Consider the following 24,001-nt stretch of genomic DNA (forward strand, 5'->3'; position numbering starts at 1 on the left):
AGTATTAAACTAAGATCCATACTTAGTGGAATGGATTAACATCAGAAGGAGGCTTTTTATTACACTGGCATGTAACGCATTTAAAATAAAAGATTACTGACAAACTATGTATGAGTATTGGATTTAACAGAGTCTAGCTGGTTCCTCTTTCAGTACAAACTATACAGCCACAGCAGGAGAACACCAAATCATAAGGTCCCCACCATATTTCCATTACAGCATAAGCAATGGCTAGCTATATACACCAGATGTACTTTCATCAGATGAAGTAAAAAGCTTTAGCTAACTAGACAGAACTAAAGCTCTAAACAGGAGTATCCTCTTAACCTGAAATGCTGAAAGAGTTCTCATGAGTATGAGCACAGGCCAAAATTCTGTATACAAAAATAACACCCTTATTAATGGTTCAAAATGGTTTTCCCCTTCCCATTTCCCATGGATAGTTATCTCCAAAGAATCCATGTGTGTAGTCTGTACATTGCTTTCTTACATGACCATCCCACTGTGCATCCCTGCTGATAGATTAAAAGTGCTATTAGCATGGAGTCCAGGGTTTCAGTCCATTCTTGCCTGTCAAAGAGGCCAGGCCACTCACTCCTTCCTCCTCTTCTTGCCCTCATGCTCATGTTCTTTAGGGCGGCTGCTATCGGATGGCCTCTTGGAACCTCCATGCTGTTTGGCTTCTTCTAAGAACTTATCCAGACCAAATGGATCTTCCTCAAACTGAACTGGTCCCTCTCTGCCCCTCTGTCTACGGTCAGAGCCAGAAAATTCCTTATCAGGAACAAACCTGCAGCAGGAGAGAGATTATATTCCATCCATTTGCTATTAAAAATGAACAGCAAAGAAGACTGATATGCTCTCTCTCTTACCTGTTTGTCTTTATTCGAGCCTCTAGATCATCACCATACATGTCCTTATCCACATTTTTGTTTGGTCTGTAAATGTTTTGGGCCATGTCTTTACCACTTCTCCAGGGTTGGTCATATACATTGTAAATTTCATCCTCTCCTCCAGCAAAGCCACTATCCATACCCTGGAAAAGGGGAAGATAGGTAAGAATAAAGGTAAAAACCAGAACAAGATGCTTGGAGTTTACAGAACTCAGCTGATTTAAATAATAAGTGCTTAGTAACACCTGTTTCTAATTAAGTCTGTTAATTGCAACCATCTGTAAAACAAGAAGCACAATAGACTATGGATGACACTTTGGCCCTGTCCTGAAATGTAGTAGCTTAAATAACAATTTTACCACGTTTCAGCCTGGAAAAAAGATGAAGGCTGATTTTTGCAATAATAAAAGGAATAGTTAGTTTAGAACTTTAGTCAACTGTCAGAAAGAGAATGTTTAATTTTTTGAGTCATAACACTGAAGAACTGCAGTAGGAACTGCTGCTTTTCCTTGTGGGTCTTTCATAGGAGGTGAAATCAAATAGGAAAACTCAGGGAGGCTGAAGAAAATCTCATCTAGAGTGATGACTTAAAAGTGGAGAAGGACCCCCTAAAACCTGTTATTGCTATCAATTTAGATGTAAACAAGTCAGAATCAGCTAATTACAAGTTTACGACTGTTTACTTTCAATCTTGGAACATCAACCTTTACCTTTATGTCTATGGTACATTTCCCCTATTGAAATACATTTGGTGCATGAGGGGAATGGTGGTCTTCACTTTTATATGAAACTCCTCTACTCCTCAAACATAAAAGCAACATTCTTTCTTGGCAGACGGCCATCATACATTTAAGCATTCAAAACATCCAATCACTATGCCATCAGCATTAAATGAGAGCGCAGGACAGCTGAAGCAATTTCTACTCTGTCTGAGATGCACCAGTCTTCCTTCAGAACTCATTCATATATCTGACAAAATGGGGTCAACTCCAGTTCTCTACTCTGCATTCTCCCTCTGAAAGGGTGGGTTGGGCCAGCATGTCCCTTTTAAAATCCCACACAATTGAGAAGCTCACATCCATTTACCTTGCTCTGGTTGAAAAGCCTCTGGTCATACTGGACTTCACTAGATGTTCGAGGGTTGGGAACACCTAGAGCAATAACTTCACTGATATCTCTGTTTTCATTTCTCTGCAGCTTTGACCTAAGTTAAAAATATAACCAAGTTTACACTGTTTGTCAGGCAAACTCAATCGCATCAATTAAGAAACTGCTATCTAATGCTTCACTAGTAAGTTATTCTGAAGGATTCTGTGCCTTGCTCATGTTTAGTAAGTAAAGCTTAACGTGGTCTTTTGGCAAGGAAAACATTTTGAGAAAAAAAAGTCAAGTTGCTACAGCATCCAAGTTAACCTCTACTGTTAGTACAATGTTGCATTCAACCTGTCTAGAAACTGCAGTATTGTTTTCACTAAAACCCAATATCAAAGGCAGTTTGATAGGGTTAGTGATCTAAGAGTTGTGAGCTGAGAATTTAAACTTCCTGTAGTGAACAAGTCCTATTAAGCCAACCTCGTGGGTATAGGCAGAAGTGTCTAAACTCAATTATGAGGGGAAAGGATCCAGGAACCAGATGGGTGAAATCCTGGTCTCACTAAAAATCAATTGTAAAATTTATATCAACATCAACAGAGCCTGAATTTTGATCCGACCGTTTACACATTTCCTAGGTTCTAACAACTTAAGAGTCTATTCAATATTAGACTCTATTCTCTATTGTTGTCAACCAAATGGTGTCTGGCCCAAAATCTGAAGTTTAGATAACTATCTTGACATCTTTGAGTCAAATAGCTTCTGATCAAGAAAATTAGATTCTGTAAGCTAGGCTTAACATAGCAAACTTGTTACAACAGAAGTTCTTGTAATTCTGTGACTTACACCCGCATTTTCTGTAAGCTAGGGTTTGAAAAATTTTTAAAAAAAAAGTACATGCACCCTTATAAGTAAGGCTATCATTTTGGAAGGGGTTTTTTTAGTATCAGAGGTGAGGAAAAAGCAGCAATGTTCATGGAAAAAACAAAACAATGACCCTTGTAGTATAAATTCCATCTGTGAGCACAGCCTTATAGGTAGAGCCTGTTTTAAATTGTGGGTCCGGCTCACAGCATGGCGGCTCCTTTAATCTTGGGAGTTCCCCCCACATGCCCCCCTGCCGTTGATTGGCGGAAGGGCCTGTTGGCTCTGCCATCTGCTCCTGATGGCTGGGAGGCAAAAGCCAGTTTCAAATATGCTGCAGGTTTTGCCTCACACTGCTTACTGCTGACCAGACAGGAGACAAAACCACAGCACATTTAAAACTGCGGTTTTTACCTCACAGCCATCAGGAGCAAGCCACAGGGCTCCTCCACCAGATCAGGAGTGGAAGGGGGGAGGGGACAGAACATGGGTGGAAATCCTAGATTAAAAGGAGCTGCCATGCTGCAAGATGGGCTCAAGATTTAACCCAGGCCATACTTATAGGAGCTCCAGCATGGAAGTCTAATGTCCCATTTTCCCCCCTACTGACCAATAATGCCTGCTTCGTTTCATTATTTTTAAGCACAGCCTCATGGGAGCTCCCATTCTTTCCTAAAGGCAATATACCCCATGATCCTGTGGGTCATCATCTTTTGACAAAGTAGCAAGGTACCTCATGAGAGCCAGTCTTCAAATTCAAAGGTTTCTACGAGGCTGTGACAATATCATAGCCTTGCCTACCGGTCCTAAACTCAGAGTCAAACATTGCCTACAGAAGTTACACACACTACTAGAGATTAAGTCCCCTAACAGATCAGATTACTTTATCTACTGATCTTGCTTCAATGCCAATGCAACCCCCTATTGGGCAGTTCAGACACCTGCATAGTCAGATGGAGAAGCTGGTGTGAGAACATCTACTAAACAAGCTGCTTTTCTTGACTCACCTCTTGTCAGGGGCTGCTCTGGAAAGATTCCTGTCATGCTGTCTCTCTTTACGCCGGTCATGTCGAATTTCATCTCTCTCTCTAGCTTCTCCATCCTCTGTACAGACACATTTGAGATTGTTCATTATGTACAGTCACTTGTTATCTAAGTTAATTAAACTTCAGTTCATCACAGTAACTGAATTCTATTCATTTAGAAAAAAATGAAGGGCCTTTAATTCAAAACTACATTAGATTTTGAACAAACTGAAAAAGGAGAATTAAAAAAAACTTATCTTTTATGGCAAGCATGTAATTGGGCTTGCCAAAACAGGTGAAGGTTGCAGTCTCTGCTATAACTGTTTATTCTTGGTTTCCAACGGTTTAGGTTAAATCCATATAGAATTATTTCCCTCTGCTCTGCCTGGGAATTAATACCTGTCAACTCCCATGGACATTAAAGGTGCATCACAGTGATAAGTCCTCCTGTACCATGGATAATGGTGGTGGTAATGATTATTATTCAGATATATTCCACTCTATCCAGAAAGTACCTTTTTGTGTTATTAAAACTAGCCATTGGTATCCAAAGATCAAATCCAGGCTGTGTGCAAGAACATCCACTGCCATGTAACATGTAAATATGCACCCAACAGTTCTGATATGCTTCTTGCCCTTTCCTTAAACACGGTGCCTAGATTACTGGTATTTCAATCCAGAATAAATGGCTGCCCCAATAATTCCTATTTAGTTAATAATTGACCTAGAACACAATGGAGACTTCTTGCTATATTCCTCGTTAATGTCAAAGATTCCCAAAGTCCAAAGCCAGTTCTTGAGTTCTGGAGAGCCTTCACTGCAACATCTGCTGCCACAGAAGTTTGGGACTCAAATTCAGACTCCCTTCAAATTACTTGCCCATTAACTGGCTGAATAGACAGGAAAGTCACTCAAGACCAGAAACCATTTCAGTGCTTAAAACCTGATTTTTTTTTTTTTAAATCACAGACTCTCAAGCTCTTTTTTTCCCCTAATTTTAAAGGGTTCAAACAAAAATGAAAGCACCTGAAAGCATCCTGCCTAGATTTCTTGCGGGCAGATTGCAGAGAGGGAGAAAGAATTACCTTTCTCCACATGGGTTTTGATCCCTGCTCTCCTTTCCCTGGCTTTCTGGGCCATCTCTCGGAGCTTTTCCTCATGCTTTTCTTTTTCTTTTTGAGCCATTTTTCTCTCCACCTGGGCACGCATCTCCACGGCCTCACGAGCCTGCATGAGTTTAAGAACATTTGATTAACAATATACTGCTACCACCCTGGATGCAAGGACAGCAGAAGGAGCTCAGAAGCTGCCCAATAAACAGTGTCACATTTGTTTTCAATAGGAATCACATCTTAAACGTGACATACAAAGCCAGGCAATTATACAGCTTAGCAATTAAAGCTAAAAACCAAGAAGAGCCACATGCTCCCAGAGGCTAGCCCCTGCCAAGTCACTGATTCAAAAATCTTTGGGATAAGACTTTATATCACATGTCAACCCAGCAGGAAGACTGAGCAGAAAGCCATAACCTCACCCAGTCGTTTTCCCCTCAAGGAAATAAAAATACAAAGAAAATAATAAAACCAACCACTGCAAACGCAGATTAAACAACTGCCTGACCTTTCTGTCAGCAATGTAGAGAGCCTCAGCCAGCTTGGCGAAGTTTTCATTAATATGAACAGTCTGCAGTCCTCTGCCATCTGCAGCCAGACGCTTGTCTAATGGAATGGTGTAACCCTGGCGTGAAAACAGACAGGCACTTCATCACCAGAAAGAAACATGGTGTACTAAAAACGAAACAATCCAAAATCTTAACCCATCATTAATATGCTTCAGTGGACTTGTTCTTCACACATTTACATAATTACACTACAGAATGCAAACTTTACCCTGTTTCACACAGAGCATGTATTTTTCAAATGACACCTTAATTGGGAGGCCACTGGTCATTTGTAATCAATGTCTCAACTCTTAACTGTTCTGGGAACTAACCAAGCAGTTTCCCCATGTTTAGGTAGTTTTTAAATGCATTTCAAATGTACTTCATTTTTTTTTTGAATCTATAAAAACTTCAGTCACCCCCCAAGCTGTGTACCAGGGGACAAGATTACCAGTAACTGCATGAGATAGGGAAAAGATGTACAATCTCTCAAAAAATGTACTCTGCAGGCATTTGGGGAGATTAAAGATCTTTATGAAGATTTTGTCTCCCTGAATTTTAAGAGTTTTGATACCCACTAGAGATTCACGTTACAGTGCAAGTCCCCTTAACACAATTACAGAAGCAGAGAAAATAAATATCAGAGCACATGGTTTCCTTCCACCTACATTTGGAGTTTCCTCATGGCTGTCTCTTAGTCAGTTTGAGAAAAATGGTTGAAACAGCCATGTCAATATATTATTAGATGCCCTCCCCTCCAAATGCAAATGCATATTTACTGACAACCAATGTAGAGCCAGTATAGATGATTCCTACTAAACAGCAAAGTAAGTGCATTCCCTGCTAGTGAATAAAGATCTTAACCTTAACTGCAGGTAGAAAATGAATGAGAAGGCACAAGAATTCTCTCTAAATTCAGACTACAGCAAGTGTAAAAAAGAAATGACTAAGTTCTCTGAAGCCACCTTTTCCTTTTTCAGTTTAGATGGCCTCACTTTCAGGGCATTCAGTATTTTGTTTCAAGCTTCACATACTGCACCACTACAGGGATTTTTATTAAGTGTCATTTCTTCTCAAAATGTATAATCTCTGACATGAAGTAATATATTCTCTTTCAGCTCTGTGCTCCTGTCATCTTGACATTCCTAATAACTAGCAAAGAGAAAAACCAAGCTGTACAATTGTGTTTCCCATTCTGAAAGCAGCCAGTTTACTGAGCTTTGGAGGTTTAAAACCAGTATTATTCAGGCTGCAAATCATTCACAGAAGTCTCCCAGCAGGGCACAATATTAGAGGGTGAATTTATGACAACTTAATTACCTTTGCATTTTTCCAGTTTGAAATGCACGGAGGAATTTTCCACTCTTGTTGCTCCTTCACGGTCATCTAAATTGAGAGATAGGGGAGAGAAGTCATTTTTAGATTTACAGCAGGTTTTCTCTCAAAATGGCAGCTATGAAAACACTGGGACAAATCACATTGCAAAGGCCAGGAAGCTTTTGCAAAAGAATAACAACCTTGTTTTGGTGAAAACTGAAGCATTTACTGTGCTGTACTTTCCAGAATGATACAGCAGAGGAATAATACTTTACGTAGTTATTTTCATACTGTGGATACAGTCCAAGTTTAAGTTTCTCTGGATGGTTACCAAGCCACCATCTTCCTCTGCTGACATGTGACCACTCTGAACACGGCTCATAGCTGGACTTAGTACTACTGTTCTTAGATGTTTAACACCAGGTCAAGCCCTTGTCCTCAAGAACAAGCAAGCCAATGCACTAATCCTCCGAGGGACAGCGAACCTCATGCTGCAGAAACAAAGCCTGTATGCTAGTCAAAGAGCAGTGCCACTGTGTTAAGGCTAGTATCTCAGTCAGACCTACAAGCCAAGGGGAGTCACAACAACGCAAGCCTCTGTGAAACCGGTAAAGAATGTAATCACCCTTTGTCAAGGTTAGAGAAACCTGACTCACTTCAAAACTGCCAGACTCTTACATGCCAGATTAAGCATCCAACACCCATCAGCATCATCCAGCACCCATCAACAGGGAGAGAAGGCAAATGCAGCACAAGTGCTAGTCAAGTACAGACACTAGAAACCAAACCAAAACACAGCAACCACATTCAATACCTTTCTGCTGGGAGAGTGCATTACGGGAGCTGGAGGAGAAGGTGGCCCACGGGGAATTTTCTTGTTAATCCTGTATAATAAAGCAGTGTGCTCAGTAAAGGAACACACAAAATCCTCACTTTGCTACTATGAAATGCTCCAGGGGTAGAGTACTCACTTGAATCTTGGGGGCTCCATGGGGTCCTTCTGCATCTCTACCATTCGAATAACCCTCTGTTTTGCTCCAGAGTTGAAGGCCACACCCTGCTGAGATGGTGTGTACCTGAACAAAGTCATCAAGACAGATTCAGTTCTCTATGCACACTGTGTGCTCTATTTCACCTTCCTCAGCCTGAACCATTCCCTCAGCATTTCTGCTCCATCCACACCAAATTCTTTAAATAGTTCTCAAGGTTCTTTGGGTAAAATAAAAGTGATATATTTTATCAGACCAACTACATTGTTGTAAAAATTGTTCTTTACAAGCTTTCAGGCACAAACACCCAACTTCAGGCATAGGGACAGCCTGTTGGTGTTTATGTGCTCTCCTTGGTGGAATAAAAGCTCAAACTATCAAGACAAGGTAAGCACACACATGCTGTATGTGGCGCTGCAGTTCCATTTGCAGCACCACACACGCCACACATGTAGGTATTCACCATGATGCTAATTTGCAATGCTGGGGTATATTCTGACACTGGGAGAACCCAGTGTCAAAAAAAACCTGCAGCAGAAAAAGTGGGGCGGAGCACATAGCAGCAGCATGCACAGCCCCAAACTGGAGCCTGGCCAGCCGGAGTCACGCTCTGGCCGCTGGCCAGGCTCCCTGCTGCTACATTGCTAGCACTGGAGCCCTGGGAGGCCCCCAGGTAAGGCTGCTAGCCCCAGCCCAGGTGCTGGCCCCAGCCTTCTATATGCTACCCAGGGCAACATGCCATGTGCTAGAGCACACATGCACAGGTGTTCCCTGGAGACAAGTAGCAGTGGTACATATTGTGCTGCTGCTGTTTGTCCCTGGGGAAATGCACATGCCAACACGTCTGGATCAGGCCAGAGAATCTACTTAGCCAGAAGCTCTATATTTTGGGAAACCATTCCCTATTAACAGGTTCACTAGTTATGATGACCCAGAAGATTCCTTCATATTCTGGCACAGATGTACATGCTGAAGCAAGTCAAACTCTGATCTGAAGGTTGCCTGTGGCTGTAGCTGAAAAATCCTCCTAAATAAAGACTAGCCTTGTAATTTGTAATTGTTTCAGAAGAGCAACCGGAAAGGGAGAGGCAAATTATAAAGATCTCATTTTGAATAAAAACTCACAGGCAAAAGCCGAATTCCACTGCACTGTGTTTTCTGTACTGGAACTAGTAATACGTTTCCCTGAAAAGCAGTAACCCCTTAACACGTCAAAACTGCTGGTATATTAAAAAAAAAAAACCCATATACACATACATATATTTGTGCCAAGGAGCAGGCTTCAAAGAGGAGGATCCTCTTTTCAAAAAGGAAGGGATGTCCTCCACAATCAAACGTCTACAGACAAGGCTTATGCACACTAACCTTATGTACTGAGCAGGAGCTAGTTTGTCAGCAGCTCGGACAGGCATAGCTGCAGCAACTTTCTGGGACACCGATTTCTCCAGAGCTGCTCTTGTTTTCTCAGTTATCTGTAATCAAGAACATAGTATTAAGTACTTTGACCAAGATGCAAGAAATGCAGGGTAGCTTGAGCAGCTACGTCCACCCCCATATGCAGTACCTCTTTAATAGCTTCCTCATCAGGTCTTTGCAGCTCAGGATCATCCACATTCATAACCTCTTTTGGTACCAGGTCTGTATATTTGCTGTAAATTACCTGAAATGCAAAATGATCAGTGCATTAGGAACAGACAAAAGGCAGAGTTCCTCATAGAGGCATTTTAGAAGCTAGATTATCCTTCAGCTGTTACCAATCTGAGAGCTCCTACTTACCAATAATTCTTAAATTATCCATGTCAAATATGAAAGTAGTCTTGCTCCTATTTTACAGAAATATGAACAGAAGTAGGGAAAAAGAAAGTGACTTTACCTCAGTCACAGAGTAAACTAATCCAACAGCAGGGCTAATTGGCATTCAAGTTTCCTGGCTCCCAGTGTTCTGATTACCTCTGTATTTGGGCCCACAGTAGGGTTAGGGGATCCAGATTTATATTTTCAGTTTCAAGACTTAGGGAAACCGATATACAACCCATTGCCCCTGCTTTCACACTTTACATTGTCATCATCCCTACTGCCAATAAATATTTGAGAGACCTATTGTCCATGTTCCACCCTTCCATGCCCCACTTCCCCATGAATACTGCAGCCTTCATACAATTCACTGACACAACTAACTTTAAGATACAATAAGAAAAATCTAGGAAGGAGTGCTGCTGCAAGAATCACATGAAAAATAAAATGTGAAAGAGTCTGAATATCACATTTGTCCCAGTGAATTGGGAGTGTCAGATACTGTTAGTTCAAAGGATTAAAAAATAAAAAGCTTTGTAATTATGAAGGAGAAAACTGAAATAAAGAGCTCCTGATGGTGTATACCAAACTATAAAACTGACCTGTATTCTCAATGCTCATTTAGCACATAAGAGCCATTTACTGCTTCTTTTCCCATGCACTCCAAAATTAATAATCCTTTAAATGAATATCAGTAATATTCCAGTAACTTGCAAAGCCAAGTGAAGGACATCTGAAGTGCAGAGTTCTTCTAAGGTAATTAACTATAACACCCAAATGTCTCCAGCACGAAGAGCCAGGCATGTCAGAAGAGCTTGGATTATCCCAAAAGGCAAGAGAAGGCAAAAGAGTTCTCTCAGAACTACAACATACCCCCTGAGAGATGCCTAGGTCACAAATAAGCTTTGTGAACAAGCTAAATCCAGAACTCGTTACTCACTAAACAAATATTCTATTAGTGTGGAAAGTGGCAGGAAAGCACTTGGAATTGAGTGATTAGTTTGACAGAAGTAGCAATAAGCACTGTAACCTCACTTCCTTCCAAAAATGTACAAGACTATCCAATATTATTTGGATCCCTGTTTTGGCTAATGGGAGGGAAAAAAAAAATCAGGTAAGAAATGCATCACAGTGTCGTGTCTCAAGGCATTTACTTTAATCCTTCAAATCTTCCATTCCTTTCACCTGGATAACTGCACTTTGGTACCCAAGGCTATGATCATGGGAAGACTTCAATGTGACACAATGTTCTGGGAAGCCATTGTGACAAGTATGAAGCAAATTATATATTCCATGATGTCCCACAGTGTTAAGAAGGCATGTTGCTACATTTTGCACAAGTTGTGGTTTCTGGAAGGTTTGAGGCCCAAGTAGATTGTGTTGCTGTAATTTCAGAGAAGAAATAATGGAAACAATCTCAGTTACAGGCTAGGTCATCAAGAGATTACATGGCACCTGCATCAGAGAAAAATGAAGAGCACTCTTGAGGTGCAAAATGACTCGACTAGGTCCCTTCAATTCGGGACTGCACTATGGATTGAAATGTCTGAGAATGTTATCCTTGTAAATCAATATACAACCTTTATCCTCCTTGATAAGAATTTCAAATAGATGATCACAGCCACGCACTGGACTAATCTGGCAGCAGCGAATTCTGCTGTATTGTGACGACAAAATATTTTTTGCTCCCTATATTACTTGCTTCTAACTTCCACTCTACAACAAGGGCACAAGCCACTTCTGCAAAAATGGCCCTTGAGAAGCAGCTTCTGTGAAAGGTAATTATATGGTGCCATCTCCAACCTAACACTAGCTCCTCCCCACATCATGTAAAGGGACGAAGCCCAAGGACCTCACGTGGGGAGAGAATTGTGTAGACAGCTGCCCTATGCAACATCAGGGTAGATTTGAACTAGGGCTGTCAATCACAGCTAATACATGCCATTAACACATTAATTGGTTCTTGCATTAATTTTAACATGTTAACAATGCACATGATTTTGGAACCGGTGCCCAAGCTCTGCTGCCTCCAGGCCTCTCAGTGGGGCAACAATGGTAGCCCAGAGGACCGTAGGGAACCCTGGGTGTGGGTTCTAGATGGCTGCAACAGGAGGTAGGGGACACACACATAGATGCACAGACACAGATACACGAGCAGCCAGTCTACATGCTGCATGTAGGGCAGCACTGCACCAGTAAGTCGGGGGCGGGGGGGAGGAAGAGAGGGAAGGGGTGGCAGGGAGTAGATGGAGGCCCCCACAATAAGGGAGAGAGTGAGCCAGGGGCTGGGGTGAATGGGGTCACGGGGCCAAGGTGGCTCGCCCAGGGGTGGGGAGGGCCTCCTGCTGTGTGCACCCCTGGATGAGGCATGGGGAGCTGTGGCAGGGCACTGTGGGTAGGCCAGGGAGATGGCAGGTGTCTGATGAGAGTGGCCATTTAATGCCCATCTCTCTGTCCTAAAGGAGTTTGAAGACCAGCCAGCAGGGGAAGGACATATCCCTGCTGAGCTCCTTGTACCAGGAACAACTTGGAGATATATGGGCTAGGGCTATGGGCATAGAGGAGGCCCCAGGTTCTGGGCATGACCTAAAACTGTACCCTGCCAGGATAGGGAACCCTGGTGGGTTTGCTGGTGGTGTTTGCAGGTGACACCCCCTCCTTCTGCGGCAGCCGCCCAGAGCCTGTGCTGAGGTGCTGTGCATGCATCTGTCCATGTGTGTTGCCCCTTCACTCAGTCCCAAGACAACCCCCGCCAGCCGTGCTGCTGCCCCCCACTCCTCACCCATGGTACCCCACATCTTGCCAGGGCATGTGGGAACCACCTTCCCTCCTCAGGTTCCAAACCCCACACACACACCCACAGCCCCTCACACCTTCACAAATTCCACCCCGGCCAAACCCATGCCCAACCATATGAAGTACTTGCATAATTCTGAGTTTTCAGCTGTGCAATTAAAATCACAATTAATTTTGACTTAAAAAAAAAAAAAAAAAAAAAAATCACACAATTAATCGTGATCAAATTTTCTAACAGTTTGACAGCATAATTTGAACCTTATATACTTACTAAATCAGGGACTACCTTCACAGCACCTGATGAAGTAAGCCCTCTGCTTATGAAAGCTCATGCTATGTTCTGATGAATTACCAGTAACCTTCCATCCTATTGTGTGTGGCAGAGGTTGCCAGATAGTGGCATTGCATGTAGTCTCACAAGTTCTTTCCTTGGAGTGTGTGGGCACAATCTACCCTGTGGCGAGGACTGGGGGTTTGCCATGGCATAGCTGTTCTATAGTAACTGCTCAGATAAATCATCTCACCTTGAGTTCAATGAAAGCTAAGCTACTATGGGCTAACTTTCATCTACTGCAGCACAAGTTTTGGGTGCCTCACTTCAAGAGGGATGTGGATAACTTGAAAAGGGTTCAGAGAAGGGCTACTTGTATGGCTGAGGGCCTGCGGGTAAGATCCTATAAAGACAGACTGAGGGACCTGAATCTCTTCAGCCTCCGCAGAAGAAGGGTGAGAGGTGATCTCATGGCCATCTACAAACTCATTGGTGGGGGTGGTCAGCAGGGAATAGAGGATACTCTGTTTACCAGGGTGCTCCTCAGGGTTACTAGAACAATGACCATACACTGAAGGACAGAAGATTTAGATTGGACATCAGGAAGAAATTCTTTATAGTGAGGTTGCCAAAACATGGAATGGGCTTCCAAAGGAGGTGGTGCTTTCTCCTACCTTGGAGGTGTTCAAAAGGAGATTAGACAAGCACCTGGCTAGGGTTACTTGACCCCAGAGCAGGGGCTCAGACTCGATGATCTAATAGGTCCCTTCTGACCCTAGAAATCTATGGATCTATACAAATCTGATTTTGTTCACCTTTAAGATGCAAATCTACTCTGATTTCTGCTTAACTTCAGACTAACAGTTAACTACCGTATTTTTCGGACCATAAGACGCACTTTTTTCCCCCCAAAAGTGGGGGGAAAATGAGGGTGCGTCTTATGGTCCAAAGGTGTGGTACCCCAGAACATTTGTTTGCGGTCCCATGCGCCCGCTTACTGTCCGCTGCCGTTCCCATGCTGTGGATTGCTGTGTGTGGGGGAAGTCCCGCCTCCTGGAGTCTCAATGTCAGTCAGTCAGTCAGGTCACATGATCGGCACAGCGCACGCCTCCCCTGCGTGTGTGTGTGTGACACTGACAGACTGACAGGATTAGAACGTTGAGACAGGAGGCAGCTAGGTACGGTACTATTTTATTTTATTTTAGTATACCGGTACTATTTGGTTCAGAATATTTTTTTTCTTGTTTTCCTGCTCTAAAAACTGGGTGCGTCTTATGGGCAGGTGCGTCTTATGGTCTGAAAAATACGGTACCTCCATCTAATGAAGACATAACAGTAGCCCCAACAAAACAGGTTAAATTAATAATGCTGCTTGCCCATGTTTTAGTCACATGGGCTAAGCTGTTATTGAGAATATGCCAGTCAGATATGCTGCAGTACAGAGAGATTTGCATAGGGACAGCTGTTATGGATCTCTAGTTTGGGATCCCATAAGGTCATGGTTAGATTGATCTGTGGATCCATCCCTGGCTTCTGTGCATTTGGCAGGCTCCTTACACCAGCCCCAGGCAGGAGAGATGATGACATGCCAGATCCTCAAGAACCACAAAACCAGAGTTTTTCTAGGAAAGCTCCTAGTAGCATTTTTTAAAACCAAGATAAAGAACCACAGGAGCATGAGTGATAAGCTACTGAAATGGTGAAAACTGCTGGCAAGCTACCCAGACAGGCCCAGCAGCACCAGTCTCCACCACAGGAAGGCAGTCTACTTTATTCAACATTTCCAAAGGTGGTGGGGAGAACAAAACTCCCTGATAAAAAGCCAACTAATGAAGTGATCCCAGTCAGACTCCTTATGGAACATCTCATGAGACTATTAGAGAATTTAGAGAATGTGATTTACCTACATAGCTCAGGGTATTCAAGGTTCTCTGTTCAATTTTATTCATATGTCAGCAAAAGTTAGGTTGGTAAGGGACATTCTGTAACCCAGTCCACCACGGCTCACTGAAAGGATTACTTCTTTCCTAACACTCTCAAGTCTCATTTAAAACAGCTCAAATGAGACTTCCATCACCTCCACCGAGAGGCTATTCCATGACCAAACACTTTCAAAATGGAACCTAAGTTTTTTTTTTCCCCCCTTTAATTAACACTTTTGATTCTAGCTGGTGCCATCATATTTGCATAATTCCTCTCCATGCTCAACATTTATATCTACCAAGTACCTTTGGTGATGATAAAAGTCAATTTGGTTGAGATGGAATGGGCCTAGAACCAAGAACTCTCACATTCTATCTGACCCGTGGAGCCCCTAAAAAAATTTAGAAAATAAATATTTATCTGTCTTTGGTTCCTGTCAAAAATGACAGGAATCGGGGGCAGTAGGATCCAGGGGAAACCCAGTGAGCTACTGCAACAGCAGGGCCTGCCCAGCGCCGGCGGGGCCCAGAGCAGGGTGGCAAAAGTACAGGGTTCCGGCTGGCAGGGACTCTATGGAGCCATACCAGCTCCCCCCTCTCCCTGCTGGTGCAGCCCAGCCTGGCTCCACAGACCCCTGCCAGCCTGTGCCACACTCTGGGCCCCACCAGTACTAGCCCCGAGACATTGGTCCCAGGACACTGGGACATTGGTCCCCAGATGGTGACCAGGGGCAGGGCACCTGTCAAGGGTCAGGACTACCCATGCAGCCCTCGATAGCTTGCCAGAACTGGGTAAACAGCCCTCCGCCCGAAATAATTGCCTGCCTCTGGCCTATGTGCTTGGCTGCAGCTGTATACATGTACGGGGCATTTATCAGCCACATTAGGCAAAACAAAAAAGCCAATTTCTGATACAGTCAATTTTCTTTATATCGGCGCAGATCCAATATCGGACTGATGCATCAGTGCACCTCTAATTATTAATGATGAAAATATTTTTTCATTGGTCTACGAGTGTGAGGTAAAACTGACATTTATCAATGTTTACCGATAAAAACTGAATCCTGCCAACCCTATGTATAGGTAAAATATGTAATGCTGGCATACCTGAAGATTTCTGATCGCAAAGCCACAGACAATGAAGGTCGGACAGAATCTCAGGAAGTCATCTAGTCCAACCACCTGCTCAAATCAGGTGCCTCCCCAACTAGATCATCCCAGCCCAAGCTTTGTCTACCTGGGTCTAAAAAACCTTCAAGGATAGAGACTCCACCACCTCTGGGTAGCCTAGTAGTAAAAAACACTAAAACCTTTCCTTGCTGCAACTTGAGACCATTGCTCTTGTTCATCTATCACCACTGAGAACAGTCCAACTCTATCCTCTTTGGCACCCACTTTCAGGTAGTTGAAGGCTGCTCTTAAGTCCCCTCTCTGTCTTCTTTTCTCTAGACTAAATAAGCCCAATTCCCTCAGCCTTTTATCATAAATCATGTGCCGCAGGCCCCTAACCACTTCCATTACCCTCCACTGGACTCTTGTTAGTACCTGCCATATTCTCCACTACCCAACCAGCTTGTTTACTTTACATCTACAGTTTGAGAGCACCTCAGTACTAGGATGGAATAACTGAGGTGCACAACCTCCTCTCTCAGCTCTAGAAAATATTTTATCTTCAACCACTGGGCTAAAAGATCCAGCATTATTTTTGCAGACACCACACTGCAATCTCACAGTTGGGCTTTTGTTTTATCCATGTCCATGCCCACTACTTCAAGTGATTATAGGTAAACCCTGATTTTTCAAACTTTGACTGGGATAATTGAACTTTGAATTTCACTCTGGACTTAAAAATATGCTTTGAAAAGCTTTGGAGTCTTTGCTGGGACACCTGTGAAAACTAGGATTGCTCTCTATGGATTTTCAGGTGTTTTCTTCATTGTGAACCGTCTGACATCCTAGGGGCAGGAGAAGCGTGATTGTTATTTCTTGTCTATAGTTCTGCCCTGTCTTTTTGTTTTCTATTCTTTGTTATATTTTACTACAAAGTCCCAATTACTGTCTTATACAAGTATAATTACCATTTTGAACCACCTCCCTCCTGCAGATAATTAAAGATGTTAAACAAAGCAAGACCCAGTACAAATCTCCTTCAACTAATACACTGACATTGCCATTGGTTCTGTTGATTCAGATGAGTTTCAATCCATTGCAGTTTAGAGCCAGCCTGATTTTTAACTTATTTTTCAAACTGACTGTGGCAACTTAAAATGCCTGTCACAATAATGCATGTAATACATGACATATATTCAACACTTATTAGACTGTGGTTTCAATTTTTTTTAAATAATACAGTAGTTTGGAGCTTCACTCACTGGCAGTTATAAGATCAATTTCAGAGAAGTCTAAATATAAAAGCCTAATTTGGGTTTTGAAGACGGTCAATGAATTTTAGCCACTCTGACAAAGGCAATTCTCACCCCATTTTACGTATGAATTGTGTTTGTAGCAGGACACTAAGGGCAGCACAGGTGTAGGTTGCTAAGGCAACCGATTGGATCAGCTGACCGGAAGGGGGCAGGGCCTGGCCTTTATAAACTGCAAGGCCGAGGCCAGAGTCAGTTCCCCTGCTGGCAGCCTGAGGAAGAGAGAGCTCTGTTGGAGCAAGCGGAGCAGACCAGAACATAATATAGAAGCCTGATGGCTGGAGAGTGCCTGCTTGACAGTACTAGGTGGAAGAAACCCTGATAACAAGGAGATACGTGAGAGGGAGCCAGGTTGGCTTGGAAGTTGTGTTGTAACCCAGGAGAGGAAGATTTTGGTTTTGGTTATTGTTATGAACCGGAGGACCGGGCAAGGCTGTAGCGGTGGAGGAGGCCTCAAGGGAGCTCCCCAGTAGAAGGGGAGTTCCTAGCGCCAGAGAGGGTGCTGTGTTTTGGGGTGTCCCAGCCCCAGTGTGGGCGACTATCGGGACAGGCCCCAGTGGGGCATAGGCCCGAGAAGGCGGGTCTGGGGGCCAGGTAAGGTTGAGGCTGCCTGAGCCCCAATTCTGGGAAGCCTGAGTCGGGCATAGAGGGCCCCAGTGCGGGCAGAGAGCGCGAGAAGCGCGGAGAGACAGGCCCCAGTGGGGTGCTGTCTGTACAGGAGAAGCCCCAGGTGGGGGCAAGCCTATTGAGAAGCCCCAGGCGGGAGCACGAGGCACAGGCCCCAGAGCGCAAGAAGTGCGAGCAAGGCCCCAATGCGGGCGGAGAGCACGAGAAGCGCGGAGGGACAGGCCCCAGTGGGGTGCTGTCTGTACAGGAGAAGCCCCAGGTGGGGGCAAGCCTATTGAGAGGCCCCAGGCAGGAGCATGAGGTACAGGCCCCAGGAGAGGGCGAGCATACGGAGGAGCCCCAGGAGGGGGCGAGCTACTGTCTGTATGTGGAGAAGCCCCAGGAGAGGGGGCAAGGATGCATGAGCACGGAGTGACAGGCCCCGGTCGGGCACTGTCTGTACGGGAAAGGCCCCAGAAAGGGGCGAGCATATTGAGCAGGCCCCAGGAGAGGGGGCGAGCATATAGAGGCAAGGCACCGGTGCAGGCTATGAGAGCCGCAGGCGACAAGCCCCAGGGTGGGCGAGAACACAGGAGATAGGCCCTAATGTGGCGGGGGCTGCGGGAGAAGCGAGGGGGCACCCATGAGGGCGCAGCTCTGGTACAGTAAGACCCCATGCCGAGGAGGGCAGGAAGGCAGCTTCCCATTAATGATATACCAACAAGACATGGCAGGTGAGACGGAGGGTGCATTCAAGACCCAATCTGGCATGGTAGGTAGGGGTGCTAGGGGAGGTCACGGCACCCCCAAAGAGCGTCCTGCCACGGTGTTCACACTCCTTCAGCTCTTGATACATTTAGAGAAGTTAGACACCTTGCTTGTCTACCTCAGGGGAACATAATACCTGTAACACCTCCCTCATTTTCATGGAAAACCTAGGTAGGTCATGCCACGAAAAATCCTGTCTTCCAGAACAAATATCCATACCACCCCCACAACCAATTTTTAAGTCAGGCCTCTGCATTTTATTCTCTTTTCAAGTCTCCTTTGGTTACCTTTGCCTCTGCAGGTAATATACTTTGGGAAAGAAACAGTCAAACATCTGGTCTAGTCAAGCCTCACTAATCTCTCCAGCCCCAACACCTGCTTAAGGAAAATTAAAGCTTTAATGCATTCTACCATCCACATCCGCCCCTTCTGAAGCAGACCTCCTCAATAATGGGGGCTGGGTAGTTTGACAAATCATTCTCTCAATGTCAGTTCGGACACCACAACACCTAATTTCAGTTTTGCCAAGTCTCCTCCCACCCAAGTCAATAGGAGTTTTGTCACAGATTCCAGTAGGAGCAGTACTAGGCCCCAAGTGCCTTAAGAATGTGGCAGTCTTAAGTCCTGTAGCACCAGCAATGCAAGAGAAGGCAAGAAAGATACAATTCTAGTGCAAAAGATGAATATGCAGAAGACTATCAAAAATGTCAACTCTTACAAAAAAAGTATGTTGGTATATTCTTCTGGAAGTTGAATTTGTGCTGCTGCCTGTATTTTATAACTTGGAGAGAGAGAAACTTCTATTTAAACCTGGATCACTGAAGTCACTTAAGGCTTCCTGCCAGGATTCCCCCCTCACAGCCTTGCTTCCTTTTTGGCACCCTATAAAGGAGGTTTATTAAACTCCAGCATAAAGCCAACCAGCAGACAACGTCCACGTAGGCAGCAAACAGCTATATTACTTTCTCTCTTGGTTGAAAAAGTTACTAATTATAGTTACAAAAGGATCATATCACCATATCTTCTGGGTTACACTGTTCCACACTGTTCAGCATTACTTCAACTCCTAATCTTTTAACAAATCTAGTTGCTATCTAAATACCAAAATGATGATTGCCTATTGAAACAGGTCTAACCCAATCCAACTGAAGCTTCCATACACACAACCCTCATTAAGCATCTAAGAAGCTATTACCTTGTCCTTTGACTGTCCTTGTCGAGCTATAGCATCATATTTTATTTTTCCTTCCGCATCCACTTGAACTGCCAGAGCATTGGACATTTTCTTCTTTCGGCCCATATCCAACGGGTACTGGGCCACATGGATTTCTGGAAAAGCCCCTCCATCTCCAAAATCCTACACAGGAAAGAAACAGAAGTGTATAGTGAATAAAGCACGTGGGATAACTTTGTCAGTGTTTTCCAGTATGAAGCAGAAGCAGGAACTGCTTTGGTTTCCAGCACATTGACCCTGCTGTCAGTGTCAAAGTTACAGTGCACCACAGCATACTGTTTGGGTGGGTAGCAGAATTTGGATTTTTTTTTTTTTTTAAACAGGAGCCACCAATATGCATTTATCTCCCTCAGAGAAATATCTACAATTATCTGTTATACTAAACAGGGGTCTATTGCCCCGACTGGAATAAGCATGCATTATCATACTAGTGATTCACATATGAATTCCTCTCCAATTTATTATTTGTATCAGCATTTTTAACATTTGTGATCTTTACCACTATAATGAAAAGTGTTTGTGGACCTATGAAAGGCACAAGATTCACAGGCCTTCTGCTGAGGATCTGTATTTACCACACACAAAAAAAGTACAACTTTTTTTTTTTAAAGGCAAATTTATTCTGCTGCTAAATGACCAAACTTTCCTGCTAACGCTTATAGTGGGCATAGTAGGAATGCCCAATTCTAAGTTATCAGACTTCTCCAGCATGACATGCACTATCACTTGGGTAAGAATTACAGACCCCTATACTTTTTATTATTCCCCCTTTCATGTAATACACAAGAGCTAAAGCACTTAATAAACTGATGAGACTGATATCTTGAGCTAGGCTATCATGAGTCAGTAACAGTTAAGGCACATACAGGATTAGTTGTCCCAGCATGCTAAGAACAATCTTATAAGGGAGGAGAAATGCAACATGATGCACTCGCAGTGAGGTGCTTCAGTGTTTTCATCCATGAAATGTTTTCAATCATTCATTCAATGTTTTCATCCAGTTTCATCCATGGTCATTTTTAAATATTTGGGCTGATTTGTAGTGGAATATATTTTATATTACATTGATGAACTACATGGAAGATTTTGTGAAAACCCAGAGGGTGAATGAAATACCATATGGGTAAATTTGCTATGAAAAAGCGAGCTATAAACATTAGTGCACGGGTTGTCAACCGGGGGTACGCGTACCCCTGGGGGTACTTGAGAAGGCCCTAAGAGAGTACACATGGGTAGGCAGCAATGAAGCACCACCTGCCCAGCCAGATCTGAGGGGAGGCAGGGGGAAGCTTGCACGCAGCGGCTGCCACTCTGCATTTGGCTGTGCACCACCCCCTCCACCAGCGACGAGTGGTTCCATAAGTTACGCTGTATAATGCGTTCCTAAGAGGTTTCTAAAGTATGCAATACAATAAAAGCCATGTTATCTGGCACTTTTATTAACCAGCATGTTCTATTAACCAGCACGCTGGTCGACACGGCATAAGTGAAACTGGAAGTCCACTTCATCAACTTTGTGGCACGGCCCCTTCCTTGTCCCCCAGAAGAATGATGCCAGGGAGTGAAAGCCTGGTACCAGCCCAACCAGGCAAAGATTCCTCTCCAGTAACCAGCATATTTGGTTATCCTGCACCCCCCATTCCCCATGGCTGCTGGATAATAGAGCTTTTACTGTAATAAACCAAATGAAAAAATAAAACACACATCCACCTAGCCTGTTGAACATACAGCCAATTCCCACACAGCCAGGCTCACACAATCCTCCGTGATGTAATCCAAGTGCTTAGAATTCACCTCTGCTTCAAAAAGAGAAGAACAACTTTTCAGGGAAAGAGACTTCATTAGAGCATGAATTTAAATATTTACCTCCAGCATTCGTGGTATCCATCCTTTCCGATAACCATATGGAGGCGGTTCTCTGCGTGATGAAACCAGTGCCGTTTGTCTTGATCGCTGAGCTCTTGCTCTTTCTTCTAATTCTAGCTGGTCCTGAGACAGCTGAGTTGGAGCTGGCAAAAAACTGCAAAAATGGGAGAAGGAATTTTAATCTTATATTCTCACATTCTCCACACCTAAGACTGAATGCAGTACTTGATTCTGCTACTACGGTATTCAAAATAATTGCTTATCTGTCCCTGGTCTGTATTGGATCATAAGCAATGTACAATACTTGAGCATTTCACTTTCCAGTTATGCAGCAGCTACTCTGGAGTTTAAATGGAGAAGAGAACACAATCTCTCCCCACCAGGCCAAAAGATTTCTATGGGGTTTGATAAAACCATCATCCACATTTGCACCCCACTGTCTGAACAAAACCAGGGCAGGAGCCATATCTACCTTCTCTTTAGCAAGGTAAAAAACAAGCTTGGAAAACCCTACACAAGTCTGCATCTAAGTATGCTTTCCACTGCTCTTGACAACAATGTGAAAAATCCCTAAGTTTCAAGCATTTCCATACCTAAGTGACTAATGAAAAAAAAAAAAATTGTTTCTACCCTATGTGTGGTGCAAAGCACTTAGGCCCTAGGAGGGCTCCCTTGTCCCTTCAGGACAGAAGTGGAAGATCACAAATTTTGGGGAAGCCCGTGCCCGCCCTGGGCTCCTACGGCAAACCCCGTGCCCTTCCTCAAGGAGGGGCCTGTTTGCCTGCCTGGTAACAAAGCCCTTTCTGATCCCGCCAAGGTCTGAGGAGCCTGGAGAGCAGCTACCGGGGCGTAGCGGGGTCTGCCCGCTCCTGGGGCAGGGGGCGCTCCCCACCGAGCAACCAGCCGCCCCCTACACGGGGAAGCCGGTCGGGGGGAGATAAGGGGGAGCGGCTGCCCTCGCACAGGGCAAGGCGGCGGCAAGGGGCTTTTCCGCCCCAGTGCGGGGCGCTCAGTACCGCCCATGGCCCTCGGCGGCCCCGGGGGCGGCGGCTGCCTCCGAAGCGGGCGCTCCCGGCTGCGGGCCGGGGCCCCTGGAGCAAGCCCACTCCGCCACAGCCAAGGAGGACTGAGGCCGGGCGAGGGAGCCCCCAACCCCGCACCGGGGCGCACCCGACCGGCCACACCGACCTGGTGAGCGCCATCTTGTCACCTCCTTCCTCTTCGCCAGGCTCCGGGCCGTGAAGAGAAGCCGGGTGCCAAACCGAGCAGACGCGGCGCGAAAAGGCTTCTGGGAGTTGTAGTCTCTATTCCGCGGGACAGTGCCATGACCCATTGCGCAGGCGCGCAGGCTGAAAGCTTCCTCAGCGCGAATCTTGGTCCCGCAAACGACTCTAGGCGGCTCCAGTGTTCCACTGCGCATGTGTAAAGGGCTGTTGCTCGGCTCCGCGCTGCTCTGTGAGCTGGGGAGAGCACGTGCGGGCTGGGGCCTGGGCTGTTCCCCCGGGGCTGTAGAGCTGCTCGGGGACGTCTGCTGCTTGCAGGCTCGGTCCAGGTCCTCTTGTGCACCACAGTGGGGCGCAGTAAGGGCTGATCATTTTTCCCTTTTTTAAAGAATTTTTTTCATGTTCCAGGCCAGATCAGATAAATCCATTCCAAATCCATGAATCATTCAAGAACCATATGTGGCCCTACTACCAGAAAACATCCACCCCACCTGGGACTTCAGATGTTAACATATTGTTTGGCAGGCATCCTATGGGCAGGCTCAAGCCCAGGGGCTTGGGGTTCAGATGCCCCCAGGTTTTGCTTGCCCTTAGCCATATGGCTGCAGGAGCAGGCTAGGGAGGAGTTGCCCAGTTCCATGAAGTGGGTGTTAGAAATATTATTAAAAATGCATTATTAATAGTGTTGTTAGAAAAACACAGCTGCTAGCTCTCCTTGTCTCCTTGGTGGAAGAAGGGCGGGGGTTGGAGATTGAAGGAAAAAAAAGCTACTAAGGGCTCTTTGTACTAAGGTATCACTCTCTCTTTGTTCTGCAAATTTACTATCTCTTTGTTACACTAAATCACACTTTCTTTCATGGCTCCCACATTTCTTAGGCTAGATAAGAATAATTGCCATCTTAGCCTTGAGCTTGAACCTTTTGTAACCTGAAGTTCTTTCTAAGCATGCGTAATAAGCTAATGCATATATGCCTATCCGCCCCGCATACTTAAGTAGTTAATTATAATACACATGCGATGTATGATGTGACGTATTCACATACATGTTTGTATGAACCGGAAATGAGTTGTAAGAGTTCCTGCTTCTGTACAGGTGCTCAGGAGAGAGGGGATAAAAGCCTGCTGAGAAGTGTTCCCCGCGGGCAGAGTGTTTGATCTTTTGTCTCTCTCTCTGACCCTATTTGCAAATATATACCTTTTGTATTGCTAATGGAGTGTGTCTGTGACTGAGAGTTTTTTTTTCGCCTCCCGAGAAACG

The 24,001-nt window shown here is 44.6% G+C and overlaps 1 protein-coding gene across 1 annotated transcript; it reads right to left on the reverse strand.

The window, feature by feature from the left end:
- Positions 1–22: 22 nt before the first annotated feature.
- On the reverse strand, positions 23–23,864 carry SNW1 (SNW domain containing 1). Its single transcript, XM_090033799.1, has 14 exons — positions 22,709–23,864; positions 21,521–21,674; positions 19,616–19,777; positions 9,405–9,500; positions 9,206–9,312; positions 7,823–7,927; positions 7,666–7,735; positions 6,855–6,920; positions 5,495–5,611; positions 4,960–5,101; positions 3,857–3,953; positions 1,980–2,097; positions 873–1,036; positions 23–790 (listed from the first exon to the last, which is right to left on the reverse strand). The coding sequence occupies exons 1-14, from the start codon at positions 22,720–22,722 to the stop codon at positions 592–594; spliced, it is 1,611 nt and encodes a 536-aa protein (XP_089889925.1). The 5' UTR covers positions 22,723–23,864; the 3' UTR covers positions 23–591.
- Positions 23,865–24,001: the final 137 nt, after the last annotated feature.

Source organism: Crocodylus siamensis, chromosome 2 (assembly GCF_052110815.1).
Source record: "Crocodylus siamensis isolate JL-2025a chromosome 2, ASM5211081v1, whole genome shotgun sequence".
In the NCBI taxonomy this organism is placed as follows: Eukaryota; Metazoa; Chordata; order Crocodylia; family Crocodylidae; genus Crocodylus; species Crocodylus siamensis.

What these genes read in the sequence shown, in the direction of transcription:
- SNW1 (XM_090033799.1), bottom strand. An exon ending in ATGGAGCCCCCAAGATTCAA is followed by an intron (nt 7,736 to 7,822) that starts GTGAGTACTCTA and finishes TTTATTATACAG; the next exon opens with GATTAACAAGAAAATTCCCC. An exon ending in TCTACATTGCTGACAGAAAG is followed by an intron (nt 5,102 to 5,494) that starts GTCAGGCAGTTG and finishes AAACTCATGCAG; the next exon opens with GCTCGTGAGGCCGTGGAGAT.